We start from the raw sequence: 27,980 nt of genomic DNA on the forward strand, positions 1-27,980 counted from the left end.
GGGTGAAAGGGCTGCGGTGATCATGGGACTGTGGAAAACCACCCCTGGCGTGAAGCAATCATAGCCGGCTCTCTATCATCCTGCCCCCTTCGCTACCTCCATCCAACCTCTCCCAACCCATCACCCCTCAGAGGTGCCTCTTACCTCCCTTCCATTATTCCCACCTCACTGGTCAGAAAATTAGGGTGACACTCGGTGGCCCTCTCTCCTCTCCCTGCCTCTCTTTCTCTCTCTCCTTCCACCTTCCCTCCTTCTATTTCTCACCCATTACTCCCAGTTCACTGGTTGGTATATGGAGGGTGACACTGGGCCAATTCAATCTCTCGTCCCCGTCAGCCACTTTCCGGAGCGCCGCAGCCTCCCGTCTGTGGGCATACCCCTCCAGCAGGTTGTCACTCTGTTTTCTCCACTTCACGCCTCCCCTGCCCTCCTTTGCTGCACAGAACTTTCGATTTCCTCATCTGTCACTCCTGTTTTTCATTTACTTGTCTTTTTTTTAGCTTACCTCTGACTTTTAAAGTCCCGCGTGTCTCTGGGAAGGTGTTTGAGGATGGCCTCGCTGCACAGCGCCGCTGATGCTCTTTATTGTGCAGCAGAAAAAGTTGATGTTGCAGAAAGCCAGCGTGTGTTCTGTGAGATAACGAAGCTGATGGGCCACAAGAAAAAAAACAGAAAATTAGTGCGTTAAAGTGTGTGTTTTGATTACCTTTGATGTATGATATTGAATAATGCAGATTGTAGAGTAAAATAAACTGGCATGTTTACTGCAGCTAAGCTTTGTAGACGGATGAGAGCTCAGAGGCAGGGATTTCCCTCTTTGATTTCCTCAATGGCTTCAGGTCTGCTAGATTGACTTCAAGAGGAAGAAGCTTCTAGGTTCAGCTAATCTTTACCAATGCTGCTGTTTCCTAATTATTTTGGATATTTGCGTTGCCTTCATTATAATAGCTGGGGTTACATCATGTCAGGAAACACCTCTCATTAAAGCAGAGGAGCTTTTGTAACACGCCTCTTGACAATATAAAGAAGATCCATGGATTTACCCCGTGGAGCTTATTTTGCTGCTCAGATTAGGCGTTAAGCAGCATTTGCATCACTTGGAGTGGTAATAGGCTGAGTTAGAGCCAAACACAATGAGAGGTCCAGGCCCAGCGAGCCAGCCTTGCTCATTAATTAGAAAATCCATCAGCCAGTTTCTAACTACCAAATCCAACTTGGAAGATGGGATGGAGAAGTTGTCAAAGTTGGGAAGATGTATTGAATTTACATCTGTATAATGTATATTCAGCCCCTCTGAATCCTGTTTGTTTCTGTAAACTTTCCTCATTAGGAGGAAAAGACGAGCTGGGTGAAACTTTTTTAACTGGTGCTGGAAAAATAGCATTCAGGGAGTTTAAGGAGGCTAGCTGCACATCCACTTGAATGCATGAACATCTGGCTCCATAAATCGAGTATCTACTGCTGCTGTCAGCTGCCTCTCGCAGACCAGACCACTGTAGCTCCCCCATGAAATTTTGAGCGTCAAACACTTCATTTCCTGCAATCTGGTGAATTTTAAGCACCAATTTTCTTTATATCTTTATTTATGGAAGGAAAAACACAAAATTCAGGCACCAGGTGACAATTCCAAATATAATGGAATATTAAGGCTCTGAGACGCCCTGCAGTGCTTTCAAATATTTATTCTCCTGTAGATCAACTTTTCTCATTTCATGTTATTGCTGCTGAGCCAACACACATGTGGGCATGAGTAAGCCCTCCGGCCCCTTTTGTGTCTTTTGTTTGGGGAAGTAACCTCTTAAAATGTGTGTGTATCCCCCGTTCACATCAATGATAAATTGATTCATTTTAATCTAAAAGGCACCCAAGTTTAAATGTGCACACAAGCCATGACAGTGGAAATCTTTACCTTAAAGGATCACTCTGACAGGTCCCACATTGGGCGAAATTGTTCCATTCTTGTGCTTTTGTAAGTAGATCAATGCTCAGTGTTAACAGTGTGAAACTGTGAGCCATTAGCTAAAACCATCGTGCTGAAAGGGAATATGAAACTTAGTTGGTTGAGACTTTTTGGAGAAAAAATGTCCTAATATCGGACCTCCTCCTCCTCCTCCCCTGTGGCTCCTCCATGGTTATCAGCTGTGCATAATTGCCTCTTCTTCTTTCTGTTTTATGGCAGATTGCAGCCATTGCTTTTCAGGCTGCATACTGCCACCACCTTTTTTCCCAGAAGGCTTTGTTGCATGTGAGTTGAAAAGTTCTCTACTACTTCAGATTTTATTTGGGGGCTGGGGGGGACAACCCAGCACGCAGAGATGTTTGTTTTTGTTCTCCCTGGCATGACACTTTGTTATTGGGTAGGGAAGCTGCTTTGTAACACCAAATCAACCACTATGATGATGGTTTTGACTGAATTGGAAGTCGATACTGTGAGCTAGGCTCCTGGGCTTAGCGGTAAGCTTACAGGTATGACTGTTGGATGCTGATTTGCATATTATTTAGAGATTTACTCTTTGAGTTACTCCTAGAATTGGATTATTCACTCGGAGCATGACTCCCCCTGTGCAAAGATTTATTCCAGACCTCGCTTTCTTTATCTTCCCCGGTGGTACTGTGGAAAATCAGGCCATACACTTTGAATTAACTGGATAAAGGCATCATTTGAATGATTCGGATACTTAACAAAGTCGAAAATGATTTGGGTCATTATGCATCTGAAAGGCAGAGGGGTCTCTTTTCACGGGAGAGGTCTTGTCCTGCTGCTATATACAGCACAGCATTTGTTCTTGTGTATCCTGACACGCATGCAGTCGACAGCACAGAGAATAATTAGAAACGACTGTGCTTTCAGAGTACAGTAGAAATGGCTCTTTGTTATGCATCTTTGTGCATCTACTTTTTTTTTTTTTTTTTGCTCTGTCTGCCACCAGACAGTGGGAGACCTGAGATGGCCTCAGACTCCCTGAACACCCAGTCTGGCTGACGTAGCACCTGTCAGTAGGATGGGAAGGAAAATGGGAGCTATTTGGCAACACGCAGTGTGGTCTGCAGCGAGCGCATTCCAGGAATTCAGAGCTATCTGTCACTGCTTACTGCTTCAGGTTTGAAATAACAACGTGCCTAAATGGTGTGTAGGTAGCATACGATTTGATTTAAAGTCCTTGTAAGGCCAGGTGCACCCACACGAGACTGTCCCTGATCTCAGGACTGCGCTTGACTGACACCTCTCGCGGTCTGCTTTGCTGGTTCTGTTGCACCTGTTTGGGCTGATGTTTGTCACGTTTCTGATCAGGTTTTGATGACAGCAGCAAACTGTCAGCATGGCTCCACCCACAGTTAGCCTGTGAAGAGGTCTTGGAGGTTGAACGGATCTTTAAATATTTATCAAGTGTGCATCTTGCAGGAGGTGATGTGTTTCCCAGTGGAGTAAGGGGCACGTCAAAGTCTAAATCTGGCCCGCAGCGCTTTAATATTCAGCCCGGGGTATTTCAGATTTCAGTATCTTTTTTTTCAAAGTAAACAACAGTATAATTCAAAAGTCAATTAGCCTCCAACAACACTGCAGTCTGCAAAGTGACCCAAAGAACAAAAACAATCATGAGATGCTTGGTTTCATAATAAAGTTTATTCTATATTACAAATAGTATTTTGTTCTTGACTGCAAAATAGGAATGCATTATATTTACATACACAGGTATACAATTAATTATAACAAAGTTAGAGAAGCTCGCCTTATATCCCCCAGGTTTCGTTTTTATCTCTCGATAAGATACTCTTTATCTTTCAAATATGGTCTAGTAAAAGTCTTTTCTAGCATGTTTCTGTAACACCTGCTATAACACTGAGCTAGGAGGACATTTTTAGTTCCTACAAAACGTTTGAAGGTGGAAACTTTATCTGTGCTCTTGGCAACACAAGGGTGGCTACTAGCAGACAACCTTTGTTGCAGGGGAAGGGACGGGGGCAGGGAGAAATGAAAGACCGGGGGGCAGATTCACAACGACAGTCCAGGACTCTCACCTTGTGTTATTGATTAACACACGGCTGCGAGGGGAAACTTTGGGTATCTAGACAGAGTATACACTGGCTACATGAATGAAAGAGGCTGCCTGCAATCGTCTGAAGGTGTTTCAGTTGCACGGTGCTTATCAACGTCAGCCTTGCATGAATTAATCCTCATTCCCCTCATTTTCCAATAACACATATGAAGAGTTTTGATATGTTTACGACTTAACTCGTCCAGCAAACACCTTGTGAATGTACCCCTCCAAGTTGAAACGACAGACATTCATCATACTGTATACCTGCAGACAGTAATTAAAAGACGACGATGCGGATATCTCACACACATTAGACACGAGGGCGAAGACAGAAACAGTCACTTGCCAAACTCGATCTTAAACATAAGTCTACTATTAAGCCTAATGACCCTGTCTTGGTAAAAAGTTGTTTATCTGTACGATTAATCACATGTATAGGTTGTGTCTTCCACGTGTTCTTCATGGAATAGTAAGGTTTATGTTTTGAGACACACATGGCGGCGAGCTGATGCAGTCTTTTGTTGCCTTTTATGAAATGAACCTTTGTCAAACAACACGTTTGCTTCGCCATCGGTAGCTTTTTGAAAACAGGGCTTCATCACTTCAAATGCTTCTTCTTTTCTGTTCTGGGCCCAACTGATGCAGAAGAAAAAGACCAAGCAGTTATGATGAAATAATCAACCTAATGCAGCAGAAAACTCTCAAAACAAGATGTAATAGCAGCAAAGACAGAGCAAGACTCAACTTGCATCTTCTGTGTTCCCCCAAAAAAAGAAAAAAACAAAAAAAAACAGGGTTCATGTGAGATCTGTAATCTTCAAATGAACAGCTGGCTTGTAAATGACTTAAAAGTCCCTAGTAGTAGTAGTAGAAGTATATAAATATCTTTGAGCAAGGCAGTTCCACTTCATACCATCCAAATAGGTCAACATGCAAGGGTATATAATATCTGTTTTATTTAGCATCTAACACTTGACAAAACCATGGGCATGAGGTTCTGCAGCAGGGTTGAACTGGATAAAGGTTCCACCTTAAACGAAAGTTATAGTTTTTATTACATGAACAATCCACTTTTTCCATCTCGATTCTTCCAAGCAAAAGAAAGATAAAAGAACACATCCACATCATCATTGCAAGGCTTAATTTTCTTATTTTTCACTTTTTTTAAATAAGTTTCTTAAATTGTTTACGTTTTACATGCGCTTAAAAAGCCAATAAAGGACCCAAGGTGGACCTAGGGCGGTCTTCACACATTCACATCACCACATGGGGCACGTTGTCAAGGCAAAAGAAAGGGCAGAGGTCAAAGGGTACGGAGGGCGCCTCCATGGTCTCTCTTTCAATCGCTCTCTCCAACAAGTCTTATCTACTTTAAATGTCTGTCATTTTCTGGTTATCCTGCCGTGATGCTCACGTCCTGTTCTGTTCCTGCTCTGCTTTATCTGATTTTTTTTTTCCTTTTTCTTTATTTTTTTTCTTTTTTGAGGCTTGGAGAAGGCCGCCCCCTGCCGCCACTGAGGACAACTACACTAATACAGACAAGAGCGCCTCAACAGTTACACACTCAAGAGTTGGGGTTTTGCCGTATGCAACTAGCTACCATCTCCAACGCTTGTGCAAAACAGAAAAGAAAACTGGTAAGTCAGGAGCCGGACACGAGGGCGAACGGTGTGCCGAGAGCTGGAGAGACCCGGGACGATGGAAAGAGAAAGGAGGATCAGATCACCTCGCCCACAGAGCCTCTCACCTCGACACACTGAGGTCAGAAAAATCACACAGGTTTCTTAAAGTTCCAGTCACAATATTTTTTTTTGTCCCAGAAGTGGTTGTCTTTTACGTAGTCCTTTTTTATGTTGTTGTCAGTTCCTCAGTGGCACTTTACAAATACATTTTTGACCGTTTTGAAAATTTCAAGCTCCTTTGGTTTTTGGCTGACCGACTAAGTCCATCTTGTTTGATTCCTCCACACAAAAGTCTTTAAATAAGAACATCCTGGGAAAGAAGTGCTACTCTCACAACAGAGCCCCTTCAGGAGGCCGTCAGCCATCGTCTGGCTACACAGTACTGAATCATTCTTCTTATTTTTAACAATCAAGCAGTTTCTTACCCAGTGCATTTCAGTCAGCTCTTCCGTTACCCCCTCCAGGGTTGGCGTAGATATCTGGGCAGTCAGGATCTTGGGGGCAGCTGCTGATTTTGTGTGTGTGTGTGTGTGTGTGCTTTGATAGACCTTCGCAGTGGCGGCACAGGATTGGAAGTGGCAAGAGCCAGACAAAGACCGCTCCTGATGTTTGGATGAGCAGTCAAAACACCGTCTTCCAGAGTTGTTTGTGTGCTTCTTAAAGAGGATCCAACTTGGGTCGGGGCCTCCGGGGTTTAGTCTAATAGGTTAATTTTGCAGTAGCCACATAAGCCGGATGGAAGAAGAAATCATGAGCATTTCTTTGAAGTAAATGCTGGACGGGGAGAAATGTGCGAATGTTGCAAAGGGGGGTCTGGATCGGGAGAATGCTCCGGTTTGTAAAGTTTTAGCGTCAGTCACATTTCAAGAAAGGAAAAGTTTGGAGAAGCACTAATCCTTCCCAACCCCCCCCCCATCAGTCTTTTTCTTAAATACAACTCCAGCTACATTGAAAGAACACAAGAACATTCTAGGTTTGCCTGGACTCGCCCCAAATTTCGCAGATATGTTTGCTTCGCTTGTAGGTACAGTGTAAACTTGGCAAACCATCCTTGCATTAATTTTCTTCATGTTCATTTGGCTTGCAGTCATCATTTGTGATGTTTCCTCTTGATTCCGTATATTGAATATAGAACTACAATAAACTGGACTCTAGAGATGGTTTTATTTTAACTATCCTATTTTGAAAAAAGTTCTCAACAAAATGGAAAGCCAACACCGTGGTTTTTAAAGAATTACCTATCAGTGTAAATTCTTGAAGGCAACATAAAAATGTTTTTTCCCCTCTTCTCTTCCAGCAGGGGGATTGAAGTATGCCAATATGGCCAGCTTTCAAGCAATCACCCCTTGAAGCTCTCCCCGTGGTGAAGCTGAGGAATCCCCCGCATTGCACTGTGGGAGACGCCAACCTCAGCCCCGAACCACCCTTCAGATTTATTCAGGTAAACTAGTCTATGCAGCAGAGTGGATGAGGAAAAGTAAATACTTCTTGGGGGAGAGGAAGCAGAAAAAAAGGTCAAGGAAGAAGTCATCTTTGAAAGGCGGAGGGAGGAAGTCACATGATGAAAAAAGATGGGGACAGGTCTTCGCTCAGGCACGGCTCGGTTTCTGATGGGGTCTCTTCCCAGTGCGCCCTGGGAAGTGCGGTCCTCAGCTCTCCAGACTCATGAAGGCCACCACCTGCTCCAGCTTGAAGGCCAGCCTCTGTTTCCTGGCTGCGTCGTCCTGCTCCAGCGCGCAAACAATCTGCCAGCGGGACAACAAGGTAAACAGGTCACTGGAAAAGTGCAACCTGTGCTTTCAAACCTGGTGTTTAACATAACATTAACAAGATGTCTCCTCTGTTTACTTGTAAATGCAATCTAAAACTGCAAACTCTCATAACAGTTACTGCTCAGTGTAAGCTTGTTTCTGTCCTGATGGACGCTGGAATCCATTATAACTGCTGTGAATCCTGACACCAGATGCCATCTTACACAGAGAAGCAAGCTTCAAACCATCAAGACACACTTTCATTTAACTTCTCTGATTGTCCTCTTACTAGCTGGCCACCATTAACAGCTAAATTGCCTTCAGTAAGAAGCTTTACCAGCAGCAAAGTCTACTAATAGTCTATCAATAGTAAAACAAATTAGGCAATTTCATTTGTATGTGTTATTTGCTAGATTGATTTGAATGTTGATCACCAATTTTAAGTATTCCCTTAACTTTTCTTAAGAAAAAAGAGTAACATCAGTGGATCTAAAGTGTACTAACACGTAGGTAAAGATGACACAGATGTGTTATCTCAGAGGTGTACAGGAAGTGTCAGTATTACATACCTCCTCAGTGTATTTGCCCACATAGGAGTAAATCTCACTGAGGGAGCTCATGCTGTTGAACTCGTTCATGTGCATCCGTGACTGTTCTGCCAAGTAGGCGTTCATGTCCTGGTCGCTGATCGCTGGCATCTTACTAATGTCGGAGTAGTACCTGTGAAAAGGAATAAAACAAACAGAAGTTAGGACAACAGCTGAGAACATCGTCACCGTTAGAAGATTTGGGAAGCAGAGTGCTGTTTTAATGCAGACGGTGCTGCTGTTGGCCTTGGCTCATTACTCCTCGCGGTGGTTTACGGCACTTCTTTGAAGATCTGTAACTAATGCATGTAGACAGAGGCAACAAGTGTGTCGCATTGTAACATGACTGAAATGCAGTCGTGGTAAACACTGACAGGCCGTAGATTTCAACCTTGAACACATACACTGCATTGAGGTAAGGGTAATCAGTCAATGTCAGCAGCAGCTGTGTTGCCCCTATCAACTGTGTTAATTAAAGCTGGTTATTTACATATTAAATTCCTGTAGCTGCAGCCGCTGGAGGACGGGCCTGGTGTTTGGCTGGGTAATTCTGGGCATGTGTGAGGGAGAGGTGCTTTTGCCAGGAAGCAAGTCTTCAGAGCAAACTGAGCAAAGGAAAAGGCAGGTGGGTGTTGCTCATAGCCTTTGCACAGAGGTCACACACACACATCAACACCTGTTCAGTGCTGCAGGGCAGTTGTAGGGAGCTCCTAGCAGGGGATTGTTAGTGTAGATACCAGGTGTGCTTGTTTTAGGAAGAGAAAAGTTTTTATAAACAGAACTAAAGAAGTGACTGGGAGGAAATATTAGCCAAAGAACTACACACATATTTATGTATAAGATGCATTATTTCCATGCACATCTGGTAAAAGCTCGCAGTGTCAGTTGTCTGTCTCTCATGCATTTGACAGGACAGACTTGGTTTTGTAAAGCGTGAGTGAAACGCAGTTCAGCTGTCTGCACCTGATCGCAAGCACAACTAAACTGTGGCTGTGACGTGTGTGTGTGTATGTGTCTGGAGTATAGACAGTGTAGTCAGACTACGGCAAAACATTAATTGTGTGAGCAATCTGTGAAAGCATCTCTATGGAAAGACTGCTTTTAGTGTCTTTTAAGACATGGTACATACATGTTCATGAAGTGCTCCACAGGCATGCTTCCAGGGAGAGATAATGTTAATGTAATACTAGCCGAATATTTTTCAGCTGACAAGTTTACAGAAGCTACTGCCAAATAATGAGAGCGGCGGGATTTTCACTCTTCAAAGGAGAGACTGAGCTAAGCTACTAAACAGAAGAAGGTGGCTGTGGAATATAGGAGTGGGCAATCGGTCGGTAAGTGTTTTCTTAAGTTATTTCTGTCTTCAGTTTGGATTCGGGCTGTTAGCTGGCTTTTGTTGCCACTGAGCAATGTCAATGCCTTGTGTGCGTCAGCCCTTTTGTGTGAAGACCCTTTTGGGTAAAGACCTGCGAGTCAACTTGCGAGAGTCCACTAAGCAGAGGACACGGGGAGGCAGGTAACGACAACCTCTACTCTACTCCAGCTCACTTTTAAACAGCATGTGGCCTCTCTTGCCCATGCCAAGTCTCTAGCTAGACTCTTCTGTGGTTTCCTGGTGGTGGAACCATTTACCAAACTCCATTTGATCTGCAGAGTCCCTCTTGATCTTTAGGAACACCTTCTTTCTTTAACAAAGTAAAGGCTATATTCACTCTATGCATTACCTCGTAGCACTTCCTCGTAGCACCTGGATAAAAGCGTCTGCCAAATGACAGATTCTAACTGTAATTGTAAAATAACAAATATCTTTTGAATACTAGCAGTCTACAGACCATATTTGTGCAATATGAGCTGCCTTAAAAAAAACAAAGGGCCATAAAATGTTTGCAAATGTACTGATCCATATGAAAACACATAACAAATAATGTTATGACAGCCGTGATGGATTTGTCATTGTCTGGAGACCATCAACTCCCACATCAAATTCAAGGCAAGTGTCAATATCTCGCTAGCCTGCTTCACTTCACAGCCCCAAATTAATAACATCAACATAGTGCAGCGAGCAAAAAGCTCGGTGGGATATCGCGGCTCTGCCTCCAAACCCCAAACAGAAGAGAAAATGACAAACTGCTGAAGATGCACACTGGTCCTATTCCTGGCTCATGTCATTTATTAGCCTCTCCAGTAGTTTTCGTTGGAGGTTGATTGCTGCGCAGTACAAACTCAACGTCTACATGTGTTCTGTCCCTGCAGAGATGATCTTCACATCTTTCCATTAGCCTGCTCACCAGGTAAAGACGTCCTATCCTTACAATTAAGTTGCAGCATAACGGTAAGAGAAGGACGTTTCTGTGCCTCCACAGTGTTCACTTTCTTCCCTCTCTCCTTGCAGCCTTAGCCTCAGCCTCAGAGCCGCTGCATTCTGCCTTTTAAATCCTCTCCCTGGCATGACCCTTACTTTGTCACAGTTGGACAGCAGAGTGAAGCAGCGCTAGCTCCAATCTTACTCAGTCATTACTTTATTACTGAGGCTTTTCCAACTGAATAACGCAGTTCCACTGTGGGGTGTTCACTGCTGATGGTACTGCTCCACCAAACTTGCAACGCAGGCATGATTTATATACACTACAGGACACTGGGATGTTTCTATTTACACAAACAGCATTTCCTGAAAAACCCCTGAGTATGCATGTTTGGTCTTTAACAACAGTGTGTACACACAAACCGGCGCTTTAAACAGTAACTGAATACAGGCTAATATTTCTGCTTGTTCTGCCCCCTGCAGCAGCAGCAGTCTCTGTCCACCCCACACAGATCACTTTTCTGCTTACAGTATCCAAACATCTCCTGGGATGAATCGGCAGCGGACCTCACTATTTCCTCACGCTGCAGACGCGCAGACGACTAATGAGTACAGTCCTGAGCCTGAAGCTCCTCATTTGGTTCCACCTATTCAAACAGCGCACATATTCCCGTCCCGAGGCTTGCCTTGTGACAAACCTACCGACACATAAATACTGTGACTGCTTCACACTGCCCCATCTTTTATTCAGGACCTCTTTGCCTCCCCTGCTGACAAATAAATTTAATAAAACTCTCATTTTAACAAATTACTGGCTCCTACCTCCTGCTACTCTCAAAAAAACTCTCTCTCCCCTCTTTTACTCCACCACACTGACTGCTCTGTACTGTAGATCTCGAGCCCTGGGCACTCCCATCCATTCCCACTGTGTTGTAATTTGGATTGGGTTTCATGGCCCATAGATCACAGTGCTACACTTGCATTGTGTGTGTGTGTGTATTGGAATGAAACATGGCTAATGCAGGTTTCCTGATGTTTCCACTCACATAAGAGCCCAGCCCACACATACACACACACGTTTCCTCCATTCATCTATCCAGTGTGTGGTGTTTACACGTGTACGTTTTATCGATAGCTCACCTCTCCACCCAGCTCTTGTAGCTGGGAATGTCCTTGGCATAAAGCAGCTTGTTGGAGGGTGAGTCCTTCCCAAGGCGATGTTCTGAGGTGGAGCAGGAGTCCATGAAGGTCTGGGCCACCACGGACAGACAGGCATCTGTGATGCTGCTCTTATGGATGTCAAACACAAACTGGGGGTTCTTGATCACATTCACCCAGAAACGCAGAGGTAGGCTGCAGAGAGGGGGAAGAAGAGAACAAAGCAGTTGTGATTATAGAAACTTAGAACTTTTACTTTTTATTACAGTCAAATTACAGTAAAGTATGTTGTTGTGCTGCAGTCAGTCTCCGTTTCAATAGGTTTTCCTGACACTTTCATGTTCAATATTTCACTTTCCCACTATAAGAAATGATGTTATGGGTGTTTTACTTTAACTGAAATTGTACCGCAACCTGTAAACAAAATGGCATCTGTTAGAAAAACAGCTTATGAGACAAATTACTCCTAACATGTTCTGCATGTTGATGTACTCTGTTGTGTTGGGCCTCCTGTCAAACAAATTACTTTTGCACTGATTGTTCTGCACCATCTCAGTGACACAATGCTCAAATAGCCATACAGACAAACAGAGCAACAAAGAGTGTGAAGTTAAACAACAGTGCTGTCCGGTTGAACTGCTCTGAGATTAAGTCCCTAAATGCCATTTTTATATTTGCTACAGCCAGTCGGGCAATAGACGTGAGCATATTATGCACCGGAAGGGGGACGAGGATTCATTCACTTTGCAAAGCCAGTACACAGGCCCTGCTGTTGCCGATGTGCTCTATTTGATGTGTGTGCTCAATTCAATAAAGCCTTTATCTTTAAAACCAGGTGGTGGCTGGCTCTCATTTTTTTCCAGCAGTGTCCAGGGGTCCTCGCTGGGGGCCGCACACTGACACAGTTCATATTGCCTTGTTTGTGCAAGTGGGTCCTATTTTGTGCCTGTCCAGAATAATAAAAAAATACAAGTCTGTTTATTTGCTGGGCTTGTTTCTGCCAAAATGAATAGATATAGGGCCAGCTTTATCTGTGTGTTGCAGTGAAAGGGCTCAGGTGGTATTAAGAAAGAGCTGAGTGTTACTTGGATCTCTGTATCTTTACTATTCTCTGGGCTATGCGCTTTTAGCTGATGTGGCAAAAATCACACAGGAAAGACACTGCAGCCTAGCCTGCATAGGCGTTTGTCTGTGTGGCACAATATCAAAGGATGATGGGGGGGGCAAAACCCAAACTAAAATGCAATCATTTAAATACCACCGGTGCTCCCCTACATCCCACTAAGCATTTATCCGAGCACAACCACCCACAAAGCCATTCACATGTACAATCTAGCAAAAGAGGATTTGGACTCAGAGGAAGAAAAAAAAAAATCTGCATTATGACTTCAAAATTAATCTAAGCAAAGAATCTAGTGGGATTAGGTGCAGGGATCAAAGGGATATTAACACCGCTGCTGTGCCCCCTCGATTGTTGGCGATTTGCCCCAGCTGCCCTGTGATTTGAGGTATGAGCCGTTCCAAAATGATCACCATAATAACATCTACATATTACCTATTGTGTTGCACAGCACACAAGCACAGAATTTCCTCAGCTGTTCAGTCCCGCTGAGTAGTTTTAGGAATCTGAATCTGTTGGCCATGATCGGTTCTTTTGGTCAGGGATTAGGTTAAATATCAGCTGCCAAGATCAAGGGCATCTCTTATCCTAGAGGAATTACGCTAGCAGAGTCAGAAAAAGCCTTTTTATTAAAAGGCTATTGCTCTGTCCATCGATCTAAAGCTATAGAGTGCTTATATCGTTTAAAAAAAAAAAAAAAAGCATGTTTGCCCACTGCTCTAACAGGAAGCATTGATAATATAAACAACAGTCACTACAGTAGTTTTATTTACTATATAGTGCTGGTGTAAGCAAATCTATTTCATGGACTTCATGGATGGAGTACACCTCCCATTTCAAAGGCGTCAATCAACTCTGCTGATCCGTACCAACTTACCAAGCTTACCAGCCATGATCGACAAAACGCCCACGCTACTGTAAGCTTTACTGTTCTAAATGTTTCGACAGGCACTTTACTGCAAAGGACGAAAACAAAAGGAACACACAAGTACACCAACACCATCTAAGTCTCCCTGCGGTCCTTCAGTTGCGTGCACTGATTGACACTTTGAACCTCTGAAGCTGCAGCTGTGGGATGTTGGCCCATTCCTGCAGGCGTTCCTAATGAAGTTGCTTTGCCATTGGCAGCCAAAGGGTCACAGATGTTGTGATTCGGGGCATCCCATTCAGGGCGTTACAGCACGGACAGGGAAGTGACCGAGCCTGACCTTTTTCATGCAGAGATGTAAGGTCTGTATTAACGGCTTTATAAAGGTGACCTGACTGGGCCTTGTTCCAACTGGACCTCAGTGGGCAAAAGGACACGACCACTCATGTGAATGGGAAGCTGCAGTCCGCTCCTGAACAAGCTACATGTCTGTACAAAAGGGCTTCCAACAATATGAAAACTTCACTGATTCCACATAATTGGCCTGACCCTAAAAATCCTAATGATGCCATTTACAATCTGAGTGGGTTCAGATTATGGCATGACAGCAGATAGGTGGTCATCTGCATGCAGAAAAGAGGGGTGTGTGTGTGTGTGCCAGTTTTGCACATTAATTAAGATTCTGTCTGCTGTATCCTCACATGACAAACACACGGTGCAGACAGACAGACAGACACACACACACACACACATACCAAATACAGAGGCATGAGGATGAGAGGAGACGCTGACACACTGCTGCTAATCCAAAAGATACCATCTGGAGATGCTCTAGGAGCCAGTGACTCATGCATGCACACACTTACTGTACATGCATACAAATACGCATTGCAACACAATGCAGAAACATTTTGAAGTGAATTTTTGCTTTTAAAATTCACACACATTTTTACCAAGTACTACTGCGATCACTAGACTGTTGAGAAGGATGACCTTGGATTGTGAGGGGTCACAGGTAGTTTCCTGGGTTAGACTAAATCCTGGTTGCCATCTTTAGGTCTCTTTCAGAGTGCATGGATGTTGTGCCCATCCCTCAGTAGCAGAGAGAGTGCAGAGGGGTTGTTTCGTTGAATATGTTAAGCTAGTCTGCCTGACTCATTGATCCTTTATCTGACCATGGCTCTGAATTATCAGTAGCCTAGCTGTGTATTGATAAATCCATGGCGCTGTCCGTGGTGCTGAAGTAGCAGATGGATTTGTAATTGCACCCCTCTCTCAGGCCCGCCTTTCTGTCAGTTTGGTCTTGGATCTATATTATTCTCTGATCTGTATACTATTAATACCAAATTCTATACTGTGTGTCATGATCAAAGTGACAGTAGCAACATGTAGATCCAGAGCAGCGAGAGGATCACAGAGACACACTGCTGGCGTGCTCAAACAATGTCCTCTGGGACGTGTGTGCTGGTTGGTGGTGCTATCATTGGGCCATCCCCCCTGTTATGATATTACAATGATGCCAATATTACAAACCTGTAAGCATATAGGTCCTGATCTAACATAAGTGCTACATCAGACGATGTGCAGGGAAACCCTGAAGGGGAGGTGGGGGGTAGCAGGGGGATGTCGGGGCTCTGGTTGAACTTAATGGCATGTATGATGACAATGGGCCTGGTCGGTTTAATGGGGCAGGGGCCCAGCATGGGAGGGGCACCGCCATTATTATTCTCTGCCGTCAGACAAAATGAAGGCTTTTGTTGCGGCCAAGATTGCACTCTTTTGAGCCGATTAAAGGTTACGGCCAGGCGCGCACGCACGCGCACATCCCACACAGAGAAGATATCTGTGGTGGCATCAGGACAAACTGTTGTGTGCAATCTAAGTGGCTTTTTGTGATGGTGTGTTATGATAAATTGCTATTCATTCACAGCCCTCTAGTGAGAGCCCATTCCATTAAAAGTCTAATGTAAGAGCGACCCGTTGCGCTCTCAGAAAACACTTAACACACACTGCAAATGGCCCAGACGCAGGAATGGACCAAAATTAGGACTATAGTGTAAAGTAAATAATATTTCTCCCCCTTCATTTGCTACCCCTTTCCCATTCCTCCCTCCATCTTTCTATTTGTCCCTCGATGCACATCAATTTTATCCTCCCATCTCCTTGGTTCCCCTGGGCTGAGTGATGCTTGCTGGGATCTTGGCAGAGGCCAGGAGGCTAATGAGATATTAGTGTGCGTTTAACTCCCACTGAGTTCACTTCCCTTTCTTCACCTTTTCATTTCCCTCCTCACCACGTTCTGGTGCACTGTTGGTTCTTTAACCCCTACCAACCTCTTAAGGTGGACTCACAGAGGTCAGTCTGGTCTAAATTAATCAGTAGATATTAATTTAGAGGTGCACTTCCTCCACCTGGGTGCGGACATTTGTCACTATGGAGATTTCCACAGTGACAGGCGTTTTTTGGCCCAGTTATCCATGATAATAGAAGGAGAGTCTTGGCAGCCAATTGGATTAGCCCCTTGTGGTTGGCTTTAATGAAGATTACACACCCCTGTGGTTAATGGATATTAGCAATGGAAGAGGCGTGTGGTGAAGCTTGGCACTGACACAGGGCAACACCAGGGCTGTGCCATGTGAAATGTGCCAGAATGTACTGATTATGTCTGCAGTGCCTTAAAGAGTAGTGCAGAAAGAAAATGTCACGAGTGGAGCCAAAGGCACCACACTGGAGTGTTAAACTGAAATAAAGTTTGTGTCTGTCAAAGACTCGAATAACTCCCCACTTTCTTAAACATTCACAGCAGAGCGCTCAACCTCTGTGTGCGTGTGTGTGTGTGTGTATGTGTGTGTGTGTGTGTGTGTGTGTGTGTGTGTCTGTGTGTGTCTGTGTGTCTGTGTTTAGTCTGTATGGCACATTCAGATGCTCAGCTCACCAGTTGCTCTTCCATGTGTGTCGGACATGCGGGTCATGGATGTTGTGTTTGTCGGCCTGCTCGTCCAGGAAGTCAAACATGTACTTGATGGCCAGGGGCAGGGCGCTGCCTCGATGGGCCGTGCTGAAGATGGTCTCAAACAGGTCGTCCACAAACTTCTGTAACGTACCCTGCAGAGGAGGGAGAGGGGAGATGGAAAACCGATCACATGACGCCCAAAACCTGATAATTATTTAAGTTTCCATTGCTACACAGGAACGAACAAGGCAAACACAATCAATAAAGGTGACTTGGAAAATATACAAGAAGCTCCAGTCTTTGCAATTTCAGTGTGTTCAGCCAGTGCATATACTGAACGGGACCCCACGGAACCAGTGAATGAGATTGTCACTGTAATATATTTTGCAACATATCAATGTCCAATGTGGACAGAAAGATTGGCATAAACTATATTTTACCTGTGTGAGTTCATGAGTTGTGCAGTGCATGTCACTTTCTCCCCTAGCTCCGATGTTTATGTGTCTGGTTCCTATCTCGCAGACCCGGTCCCTCAATCTGCTTGCAGCTTTGATGGGGGAAATTGTTATTTCACAGCTGACTTTTAATAATATCTGGGAACAGGAGGCGCATCTCCTAAGCCTCTTTGTGCTGCCGGATTAGCTCCCACACTGCACCATTGACCCTAATTTGATTTAATGTTGGCGACTTTAAGGAGGAGGAGGAGAAGAGAGAGGAGAGACAGAGAGTGAGAGAATCTAATCCTCTTGTAAAGAATGAGCTGATGGGATGCATGGGAAAAGGCGAGAGCGAGGGATGGAAATGAAACGACAGAGGTTTCCTATCAGCAGAAGAGGCCATTGAGTGTGGCAGATGAGGTGTGTACAGGCACTGGCAAATAAAAATCCAATTTGGGTTGGAGGGGGTGACCGAATCACCGAGTCAAGGGAGGTGGAAGCGAGTGGGAGGAGAGAATCCTGTTAGTCCGACAATCACGGCTATAATTCTAATGTGGCCCACAATCCCGACAGCTTATCGTTTTTCTATGAAGATGGAATCTCATATCTCTTTATCAAGCCCACGTGCCTTCCAAGTGACAGGCTGCATTAGCTGGCAAAGGGAGGCCTAACATTTTATCTGTGCATGCTTACAGTATATGTGTGTGCAGATACTAAAACCTGCATGTGTGCCTACGAGTACTGAGGCCGTGACATTTTATGTCATCCTCTATCTCGAGGGGGACGTATGCATCAACACTGTCATCATCAACAGGGTACCCGTGTTCCCTGGTGGAGCTAAAACTGCCGACACATCCCCCCCATGACCATCTACCCCCGTCATTAGACCGCACTCTAAACACAATGTGTCATCTGGAAGTTTTGATGCCGCCTGCCTTTGCTTTGAAATGAGGGGAAGGCAAATAATCAGAACGGTGGCGAACCAGAAATAGAGAGGAGCCACGGTGAGGTACAGATGGGCACACACATGGTCCTGAGTGTACGAGAGAGAACAGGAAATGCAATCCTTCCCCGCGGCCCTCTGCTCTCCACACACATGAACAGGCCCCGTACCCACACTCAGTCAGAGTGACACTGATGGAGCTAATATGAGAGACGTCAGCGGCGTTGCCAGGGAGAGGTATTTATTGGCAAGGTGAAAGCCAAACGCAGTCAATTACACTGCCTGTCTGCCCAATCATTTCTCACCAAGAGAGATGGCCGGCCAAGATAAACTGGTTATTTCACAAAAACAATCCATCTGGAAAGATGATGTGCTGTCTGCCGTCAGAAGCCGCCTTCCTGCCCTCCCGAATGGGATAATGGCAGGGAAATAGAGCGGCTCACAGAGGCCGAGAGGTGACGCGCACATGCGTGTAGGTGTGCGGAGGGCTACGCGGTATGTGTCATGGTGACGGCTGCTCCCTCCCCCCCTCCCACCTCCTGTTCTGCAGCCTCCAATATGTTTATTAGTTTCTTAATATGCGGCTCATCGTGTCCTGTTTTGCTGTCTCGGTTATCTGCTTTAAATGATCACCTGCTTTTGCTCATCTACCCACACATCTGCAGTCATTAGTTCACCCAAGTGTAGACAGAGAGAGAAGTGATCGGTTGTTTGTCTGTTTAGCCTGTGATGTCTGTGTTTCACTGCGTTTTCTCCGGTAACATTTAGCTGCTGCTGCCTGCTGATGAAAGGAAGACTGTGAAACTCTGTAAAGATGAAATTATTCCTCCTCTCAAGAAAATAAAATGCACTTTTTTATTGTTTTGGTTCAATACGTTCAGAAGGTTTTGGCTAATGCTAGCTAATGCTGTAAACTTTATAGATAGCTATTCCTACAAATCATGCTATTGCTCTGATTTAGCACTAACCATTATGCTGTAATTGCACTGAGTGGCCACTATTCAGCAGAGGTTGTACAGCCTCACATAAAGACTCCACTGAAGGGAGACGCACCAAAAAATCTGGACTTGTTTGTGAGGCCATGTGACGCTAATTGGCTAAAGACATTCAGGAATGATTTTATTCCCCCGCTTCTTCTTTCTTTTTTGCCCTGTTTAATGTGTGACACTGCGTTTTAGACCGCTGCCAGAGCGTGTTTGCAGCTGATGTTCTCTATGTGAACTGCTAAACAAAGGTGGGCAGTGGATTAAAATAAAAAACGATACTAAAAAACAAGCTGAAATGTTCCTGAATCAAAAAATATTACAGCCGGAACATTTCTCAGATCAGAGTTTTCCTCTGCTAGCTTCCCTGTGCGCCTCTGTCTGCGTCTGATAGAGTGGATGTCTTGATGAAAAAAACAGAGGGAGGTGGTGCTTTCAGAGTGGATTGGAAATTTGCATTCAGCTGTTGGATCAAAGTCACTTTTCCCTTCAAACCAAATTAACTCTTTTTTTCTTTTTTCTGGAGGCCATTGTCGCAATACACATTCAAAGAGACTCATTTTATAGCCATTTCTATTTTTGCCTGATCATTTTTTTTCATTACAGAAACACCTTCACTGGCTTCATGGGTCTTTTCTTCTTTACCCTTGTTGATATGCCGCCGCGTTAACGCAACAGCAATGAAATGAGAAAACAAACAGAAATATCTATTTTCTCGTTTCTCACCTGAGGGGATAGAGGAATACATTTGAATAATCTTTTCCTCTGAGATGACTCATCCAAAGTAAACATGAATATTTAAATTAAATGAGGGGGATCTGAGTCACAGTAACACAGGGTGAAGGTTACCGTGACCTTTTAGCCTTTCACCTTCTGAACTGCATCGAGAAAAAAAAACACCTTTTATTTAAATACACATATTCAGCCTTAACTAATTACATGTAGCTGCTTATGTAGAATGAATATTAGCAGCATATTGGCTCAACTCGTAATCATAAAGCATTTATTAATGTCTAATTCTGCATGACCATATTCTACAACTACTAAGCCATCACCTAAAGAAGGACATTGTTGTAGATGAATTACCACCTTCATAACCTAACCTTAACCCACAGAGTTAGGCCTTTATAAGTGCTTTTATAATGACTAATAGAAAGTCTATATGATAATAATGTGCATGCTAATAAGAAACTAGTTAACGCTGAATAAGTTTACCTTAATATAAAGTGTTTTTCACATATGGTAGGACTGAGAGTTAAAGTCTTTTTTTTGCTGTAAAAGTCATATTTCCCGCAAAATGTTAGAGATTAAAATGTGCATTTAACAGTCCAATGAATGAAGATTTTCTAAAACACAGGAGGCTCACCTTGGTAGCCAGAAGTCGTGTCAGGTAGATCTCTGAGACCATCTTGCTGCCGCGGTCGCCCTCCTTTTGGTCTCCGTGCTCGTGGTTCTTCACAAGGTGCCAAACCTTGACCCCGCTCTCCAGGTCAGGAGTGATCATGGGAGTACGGGAGCGCAGGCTGTCAGGGCTTCCGGTGTACTTGATCATGTTCTCTGTGAAGAACAACATGCATTAGTTCATGCAGTGCTGATGTAAATCAGCAGGTCAGAAAACCACAATGTCCAATCAGTGTTTGCTTGCAGTAATAAGCTGAATTTTGTTGGGCTTTCCCTGCTTATGTCATACACACTGAGAAGAAACAAGACCCTTCCTTCATCAGAGCAGAGTGTGAGGTAAGCAAGAAGAAAAAACAGCACAAACACAGAAACAAATTAAAAAAACAACCTCAAAATCCAACCTAGTCGCCTCACCAGGGAGTCAAAGAAAGCCTTAACCTGCATGTCAGCCACAGAATACAGCTCGTGGCTTCCAATTTACAGGTCTGTGAGATTGGATATGAAACTTTTAGAAAGTGTGCATGCTTAATTTTTCATGCCGTCTTCTCCCGGGGACAAGGCATGGCATCGCCGGCTGACACAAAATCGAACAGGTGTCAGATGAGATGAAATATGTATGGCCCACCCAATGGCCGGAGTGGCGATGACATTTCCAAACACATGGCTCAATGAATGTTTACACAGTGTGAAAAAAAATTGATCAGTGGGTGCGGTTTAGAGAGAGGAGTGGGAAAAAAAAGGAGTGTTTTTCACCGTGACAGAAATCAATCTGTCCAGAGAAAAAAGCGTGAGGAGAGAGTTCAGGGAAAAGGAGACAGCTGGAGATATCAGATACACAGAATGTGTGTGTGCGTGTGTGTGTGTGTGTGTGTGTGTCGACTGCTGAAATTTAATCACACTAATCAGCTGAAAATATTTGTACTTCAGTGAGCAATATTTAACTGCAGTTTTGTTTAAAGATCTTGGTCGAGTGTTGAATTTTTTATTTTTTTTCTTGTCAGGGACGCTGGACAAGTGCAGCTCTAATTGTGCCTTTTTGAGGTTGTGTGAGTGCGAGCTGGGTCTGCGTAAGAAGGCCGAGTGGGTAGCACATTCATTTTGCGCTAATTATTTATTCAAGATGTTAGAAAGCTGAGGGTGATGCAGAGTCAGGTACACACAGGAGAGAGATTTCTGCTTGGATTCTATTCTGATCCAGCTCCACACAAAGGAGGTGTTATTTTTCGGCTGTTTCTTTTTTTTTTTCCCTCTCCTTGTGGTTTTTGATGGAAACGTTACATCAAAGACACAAAGGTTTCTGCTTTCATGGTCTGACTGGAGATGTTACACAGTGTTTGTCTATATCTCTGTACCTTTTCCACAACTTTCCCTCCTGCTCTGCTCTCCCTCTTCAGCAGCTATATTAAATTCGGCCTCGTCTCTTTCTCCACTATTTGGCCATTGTATTCGGAAAGAGTTCAAAGTCACTCTCAAGTGCCACGCCAGTTGTGAAGTGGATCACACTTGTGTTTGAAGTCAGTCCCTTAAAAAAATAGTGGAGGGAGATAGCCCTGGCATCCTCCCTCCCTTTTCTGTTGCACCTTGTCTTATCTGGTCTAATTTGGAGCCGCAGCAGCGAGGTGAGACCGTATGGAGATGAGGCGATGCTAATAATGTGGCACCACATTTGATGTGTCTGAAGTGTTTGTGGCCACTGAGGCCGGCCCTTTGATCAGCAACTAACTTGATGGTTTCTCAGGTTCAAGGAGACATGGAGCAGATGGACAGGCGGAAAAAACACATGGACGTACTTTGGAGTCTCAAGAGGCCAGAACAACAGAAGAAAAAGTCCATTTGGTCTCTTGTTATGTTTTAGAAATCCTTTCAACTACTCTAAATTGTGTCTTTCTAGGTCTGTCAGTGTTGTCATGCAGGGTCCTGTGGATGCTCGTCGCCAGATTCCCACTCTCAGGTGGGTGTATTTTTTTCCCTACTTTCTCTAATAATGTTGTATATGCACATATTTTGTGTTTTTATTCTTGCGTGTGTGACTTTAAGTGTATTTTCGCGTATAAGGATCATTTTGAGGTTTGCATGCACCTGCATGACTGAAGCCACACCAGTGGTGAGGCAAATACAATTTATTTAAATAACACACTTTCCCCCTGCACCTGACAAGGAGTCCGGTTTACTGCTGTAATGATGTACTTATTAATATTTAATAAAATATGAAATAATACCAGTGCATGAGTGTGTCTGACACAGATACCAATGATACTTGAAGATGTACAGAAACAGGTCAGCTTACCGTATTTACTTGCAGAAGTTCGAGACACGGTGGAGTTGTTTACTGAATTGTAGGCTGTAACTTGCTTGGGAACCAAGGCCATTACTGCATTATCAGGGACCTGAAAGGCAGACGTACATGTTTTATGCAAATTCAGGATTGAAAACGAAAGCCATTTGCAGAGATTTTGTTTTTTTCATGTGAGCAGATTTCTAACACAACCAATCAGTGCTGGTGTCATTTTCTATATTTCTCTCCATCTATTCTGGTTTCATGTGGATAAACAGAATATCTTATTACCCTTATGTGCTCCATTCAGCCCACACATGCATATGATGACTGACAGGGGGAGGGAGAGTTTAGCAGAGCATCATACAGGCCTGTGTGAGAGGGGACGTCCCACAGTCTCTATTCAATAATACCTTTCCTCTAGGGCTGGATAGTGTGTGTGTGCATGTGTGTATGATGGTGTGAACAATCTTGCAGTGTGTGTGTTGGTCTACGTGTAAATAAGTGTGTGTGTGTGAGTGAATGAATGACTCAATCGTGTGCGCCTCCTCCTGCAAAAAGCCAGACAGGATTCAATTAACACAACTGGGATGTGCTCTGTCCCAGCCGTGCCCACACACACATGCCCACACCCACACACACACACACACACACATACACACACACACGGTATACCCCTATTCTGCATAATCTGGCTACCCGTGCTGCAGGGTAAGGCAGGGTTAATTGAAGTGATCTCTATCATAGTGTGGGTAGATGGGACAGGGAATGAGAACCAGGGGCCATTTGTGTATGTATGTGTGTGTGTGTGTGTGTGTGTGTGTGTGTGTGTGTGTGTGTGTGTGTGTGTGTGAGCTGGGGTCTTATTAAGATTGTATCATTATTTCATCCAGTCACTCAATCTGCTCCTTACGCATAATACGTTTATATTATTGTAAGCAGGAGGCCCACAGGGCAAATCTTGTTATTCCTTTGTGGGGAGCCCCCAACTCTCCAATACCCTTAAGCACGCTCCCTGATCACTGCTCTTACATGTTGAATGGATATATAAACGAGCAGAGCACAATGGGACATAATGAAGAGGAGGAGTGGCATTTGGGGAAATAACATTTGCAGGAGAGGATAAAGGCTGAAAGCAGAGCACAGTTTCCTGAAAGAGGGGAGGAGGAGAGATATGTCTCTCATTATGGGGCCAGAAAGATCTGATATGGCAAATGCCAAACTGATGTGATGTTTCCCTGAACAAGACATCAAACTTTTCACTGAGTTTGTGATGCAAACTGCCACACTGTAACTGAAGGCAGTGCGAGTGGGTGAGTTTGACTAGTGGCAGATCAAACCAGATTAGTTTAATGGAGGAGAGCACATGATTCTATTGAGTGTGTCTGGTCGGTCATATTAGCTCCGAACAAGTCAAACAATATTTAGATTACATGTCTGGAGGACATCCCGAGACCAAATTAAGCATCACATCTGGGTTTGGCATCAATCAATAGAGTGCACCGATGGATTTGTTTAGTGAAGCGACAAGATCTTCAACAAAGTCATTTATACATTTAACCTTTTTTTTCTTGTGAAATACAGTTACAACAACATAAGTGGAAATGCTCAGCATAGAATTACAGATGCCCTTGACTGAGTCTGAATATGTTTGTGGTGCCTCCTCCCTTTCTCGCCCTTCGCTTCGCCTGCTCACTAATTTGGAGTGGATGGGAGTAGTTTTTTTTCATTGCGGTCTGTCAAGGATAAGACGCCCTTATTCCCTGGCCTGAAAAAAATGAATTAACTTCTGTCTTCATTATCTTATCTCCGATTTGAATCAGCTCCCTAATCCATTCCACACGCGCCTCGCACTCGGAGCCTGTTGACACTTGCTGATGCTGACATTTAATTTAGGCACTGTGCAAACTGCACTTGGAGCGGACAGTCGCCGCTCGCGTGGCGGCTCGTATTAGTAACAGCATGTTGACAAAGCCGGCCTGTTTCTCCATCCACTCTCGTTCTGGTGGGCTGGATGGGCGGTCGCTACTCGTGAGGCACAAAACACCTGCTGATATGTGTTTGTTTTACATAAAGGCATGTGTGCGTTTTCATCTTACTTCCTGTTTAGAAATGTCTATAATCGGACCTTAACTTGTGCTATTAACTGTTTGTGCATACAGTACCTTTGTCTATTCTGTACATGAAATCTATGCTAATAATCCACTTCAGAAAAAAGGCAGCAATTGGGCCGCACATCAGATTTTATCCCGATCCCCCTCCCCCTCTTCACATATAAGGGATTACATCCAAGTGTTACTGTTGTTGGTCACTTCCTGCCTCATTCCCCTTCGCCTGACAGATAACTTGTGTTTGTGGTGTGTGTCTGCTGAAGACTTGCACAACTAAATGGTGAGAAAAGTGCTTTGACTGCATTGTCCATTAGATGGTTTTGGAGCTTAATGAAAATTATTAAGTCACACAAGAGGAAAAGGTTGAGGTGATTTGTGAGGGCATCAGAGAGTTGGTATACTGTAGATAGAAGGATGATGGGAGGTACAGAAGAGCAAGGCTGAAATTAATGTGTAAAATACACAAGATTAATACTAAATATCAGGCCTTTGTGCTTGGTATCATAAAGTTTTCTTAATGTGTCAGAGACGTGTTTAAGGATTGTGTTTTTGCACTTTTGCCGTGGGAATGGGATGAAAACAACGGTACCTTTCTTGAAAGAAGATGTGAACGTCTTCAAACAAAAGATGTAATCTATCTATTACAAGCTCCGGAGGGCTAAGTCTCTGCAGATTAGCAATCTTTCTTTTTTTTTTCACTCCTTTTTGTGTGAGATCTAAAACTTTATAAACCCTTTGTACTTCTAAAAACTTCAACAACTTTGAAATTTTGCTCAAATAAGTACGTCTATGGGTGTCCGACACCATAGACAAACACAGACCCCGAGGAAACATATCTTTGGGTAATTTAATGAGCTTAATGCTGGTTACAGCTGACTACATTTTAGAATATACAGCCAGTCGTACCTGATAATGAGCCAGCATGTTCAGTCTCTTCCAGTCACCTTCAATCTTCGTGGTGACGTCCTCATCCTGCAGGATCATGCGCTGTCCTCGACCCTGACGCCATTCTGCAATTGCAAAAAAGATCAGTATATTACCAACCATGTTGAAAGTATTTACTTTTTACTCATATCTGTCAAGACATGTCAAAGTCTTGCCATGTCTTTGGTACAAGAAACGAGGGATTCTGGTTGTCATTATGTTGGATTTCTTAGGAGACGGTGGTGTTTTTGAACAAGACAGATAAACAGCAAAATCCTGAGGGTGTGTTTTAAGAGGCAATCAATATGTTCAAGTTCAATTCTTAAAGAAATGGCGTTGTGTAACTGGGAGTAAAAACAGGTTGAAAAGTTCTGCCAGAGAACTAGTTGTCACTATCTCCATCTTCATCTACTGAGGTTTTTCTTTGCTTCCTTCAGAACAATCGTTTCATGCTGTCACGAAAAGCCTAAAGAGAGTCAAAAAGAGGAGAAAAACAAAATCTTGAGAGTAGGAGTGGAAGAGAGGGGCAAAGAGACGAAGAACCAAAAGAGAAATGGCACACGTGAGCCACAGTAACAAGAGGCGAGTTGAATTAATCACCCACTCTGCTCTTTTTTAGAATAAAGCTCTCCCTCTTAGCTTTCCATCTCGCTCGCTGGTGCGATCGATGGGTGTGATTACGGCTGCATGCCCAGGGCTTGTGCACTTCCTTTTCCATCTGCAGCACTGGCCCTTATGCTCTGCTCTCTGAAGGCGCTGTTGGTCCTTGCTCTCCCCTTGTCAAACCCCCATCCACTGCTCTAAGCCCCCTGCCTAGCTGCTCTTATATTGCTGGGAGCTTCGGTAGAAGCAGACTACACTCACATCCATCCCAGCAGGATACGGAGAAACTAGTAAGCCTGCAAACATAAAGCAATAGCTTTAAAGACTGCAGATCACCTCATTTCCATATTTTTCAACAAGTAGCTTCCAGTGCTCATGACAGTGTCTTTCATTTAAACAACAAGACGACATTTACATGACCTTACAACCGAATTACATCTACGCTGCATACACAACAGGCTTCCCATATCTGTGCAACCTCAGCACAAAACAAAACAAAAGCTTTGATAGAAACATCTCACAATGCCCCGGCAACATTATCATAAGTGAAAAAGGAATCATCTCGACAACAAACTAGCAGATGATTCCTCTATTCTTTTTGCAGACATCATGGGCTTTATGAATACGTTATTGTGCCTGCGCCTCCTTGCTGTGCTTCCCACTTGCGTCGGCCACTGTCATCTCCTATTCTGATCACAAACAGGAAAACAAAGCGGCAATCACTGCGGTGCATGATGAGGCCTGTCTTTGGAGGATCGGCCAGAATTGTGTTAGCATCTGAAAAATCTGCAGGAAATAAGGATTCTCCTGTTGTTTTGGTCTATACAGTACGTCTTCCCATAAAGATGCAAATGAGCGCTCGTCTCCAGTCGAGGCTCAGTAAACAAATGAAGGAATGAGAAAAAAGGAAGGCAGAAAGGAATAAATAAAAGAATAAACTTGGTTTGAAAGCAGAGCAAACTGAGATTACTCTGATTCCCAAATCCACTGGTCGCTACTCAGCAGGAAGAGAACAGGGTGTGCAGACTTGCATTTCAGACTCACATACAGCCAAAGAGATAAGGGCTTTGGGGACTGTTTGGAAGCTGATGGTGAAGAGAAAGGCTGAAGGTGACTGCTGTTCTCCACTGAGATGCATGACACACATTTGCTCCTGGTAACACAGGACACAGGGATACACACACACACAAGGCCCAGATTCTTTGTTCTCAGGGCCCATCTTCTCTGAAACCCTGCGTGGGGGGATTGTGGATTGCAGCAGAGGGGAATTAAGAACAATATCTTGGATAACAACACTCCTGGACAATCTGTCTCAGGACAGGCCTGCCACAATGCCATTATCCGTATCAGCCACCGCAATCAGTCTGTGTGTGTGTGTGTGTGTGTGTGTGTCAGAGATCACGAGACCCGCTGATATCATCTGTATACACAGAGAAAGTGTGTCAAAATAACTAAACGATCAAATTAAAGACCTGTTTCCGCCAAGCATTATCTTCATATTATATATGCTAATTTAAACAGCATGAATTGCAAATAAAAAAACCTACAGAGGTGTGATGATACAAACATGTGCTCTCTGTCTGTTTATGGACAGCAGAGATATTTCTTCTAATCTGTGCAGCATGTCAGATACGTTGTGTAAACAGTGAAGAAGTTGAATTACGCATGTGAGCTTGCATATTTACTCATGCTCCCTCACATACAGAACGAGTGGCCAGCTAACTCTCACAGTTTCCAATTCCCCCTTGTAATAAAACAATAATAGAACAACACATCCTGCCCAAAGGGGGCCATAAAACAATTTTATCCAGGAATGTTGTCAAAAGGCTAAACCAATCTCTT

General features: G+C 43.9%; 1 protein-coding gene across 1 annotated transcript in view; it reads right to left on the reverse strand.

Moving 5' to 3' along the window:
- Positions 1-5,523: 5,523 nt before the first annotated feature.
- plxna4 (plexin A4) overlaps positions 5,524-27,980 on the reverse strand; it is a 227,147-nt gene continuing 204,690 nt past the window's right edge. The window contains exons 26-32 of the mRNA XM_076722299.1: positions 25,518-25,621; positions 22,513-22,612; positions 20,191-20,381; positions 16,444-16,613; positions 11,503-11,715; positions 8,043-8,193; positions 5,524-7,467 (exon numbers count right to left, since the gene is read on the reverse strand). Coding sequence (XP_076578414.1) covers positions 7,372-7,467; positions 8,043-8,193; positions 11,503-11,715; positions 16,444-16,613; positions 20,191-20,381; positions 22,513-22,612; positions 25,518-25,621 — 1,025 coding nt within the window. The 3' untranslated portion in view covers positions 5,524-7,371. The remainder of the gene's footprint in view (positions 7,468-8,042; positions 8,194-11,502; positions 11,716-16,443; positions 16,614-20,190; positions 20,382-22,512; positions 22,613-25,517; positions 25,622-27,980) is intronic.

This window comes from Chaetodon auriga, chromosome 22 (genome assembly GCF_051107435.1).
Source record: "Chaetodon auriga isolate fChaAug3 chromosome 22, fChaAug3.hap1, whole genome shotgun sequence".
NCBI lineage: Eukaryota > Metazoa > Chordata > Actinopteri > Chaetodontiformes > Chaetodontidae > Chaetodon > Chaetodon auriga.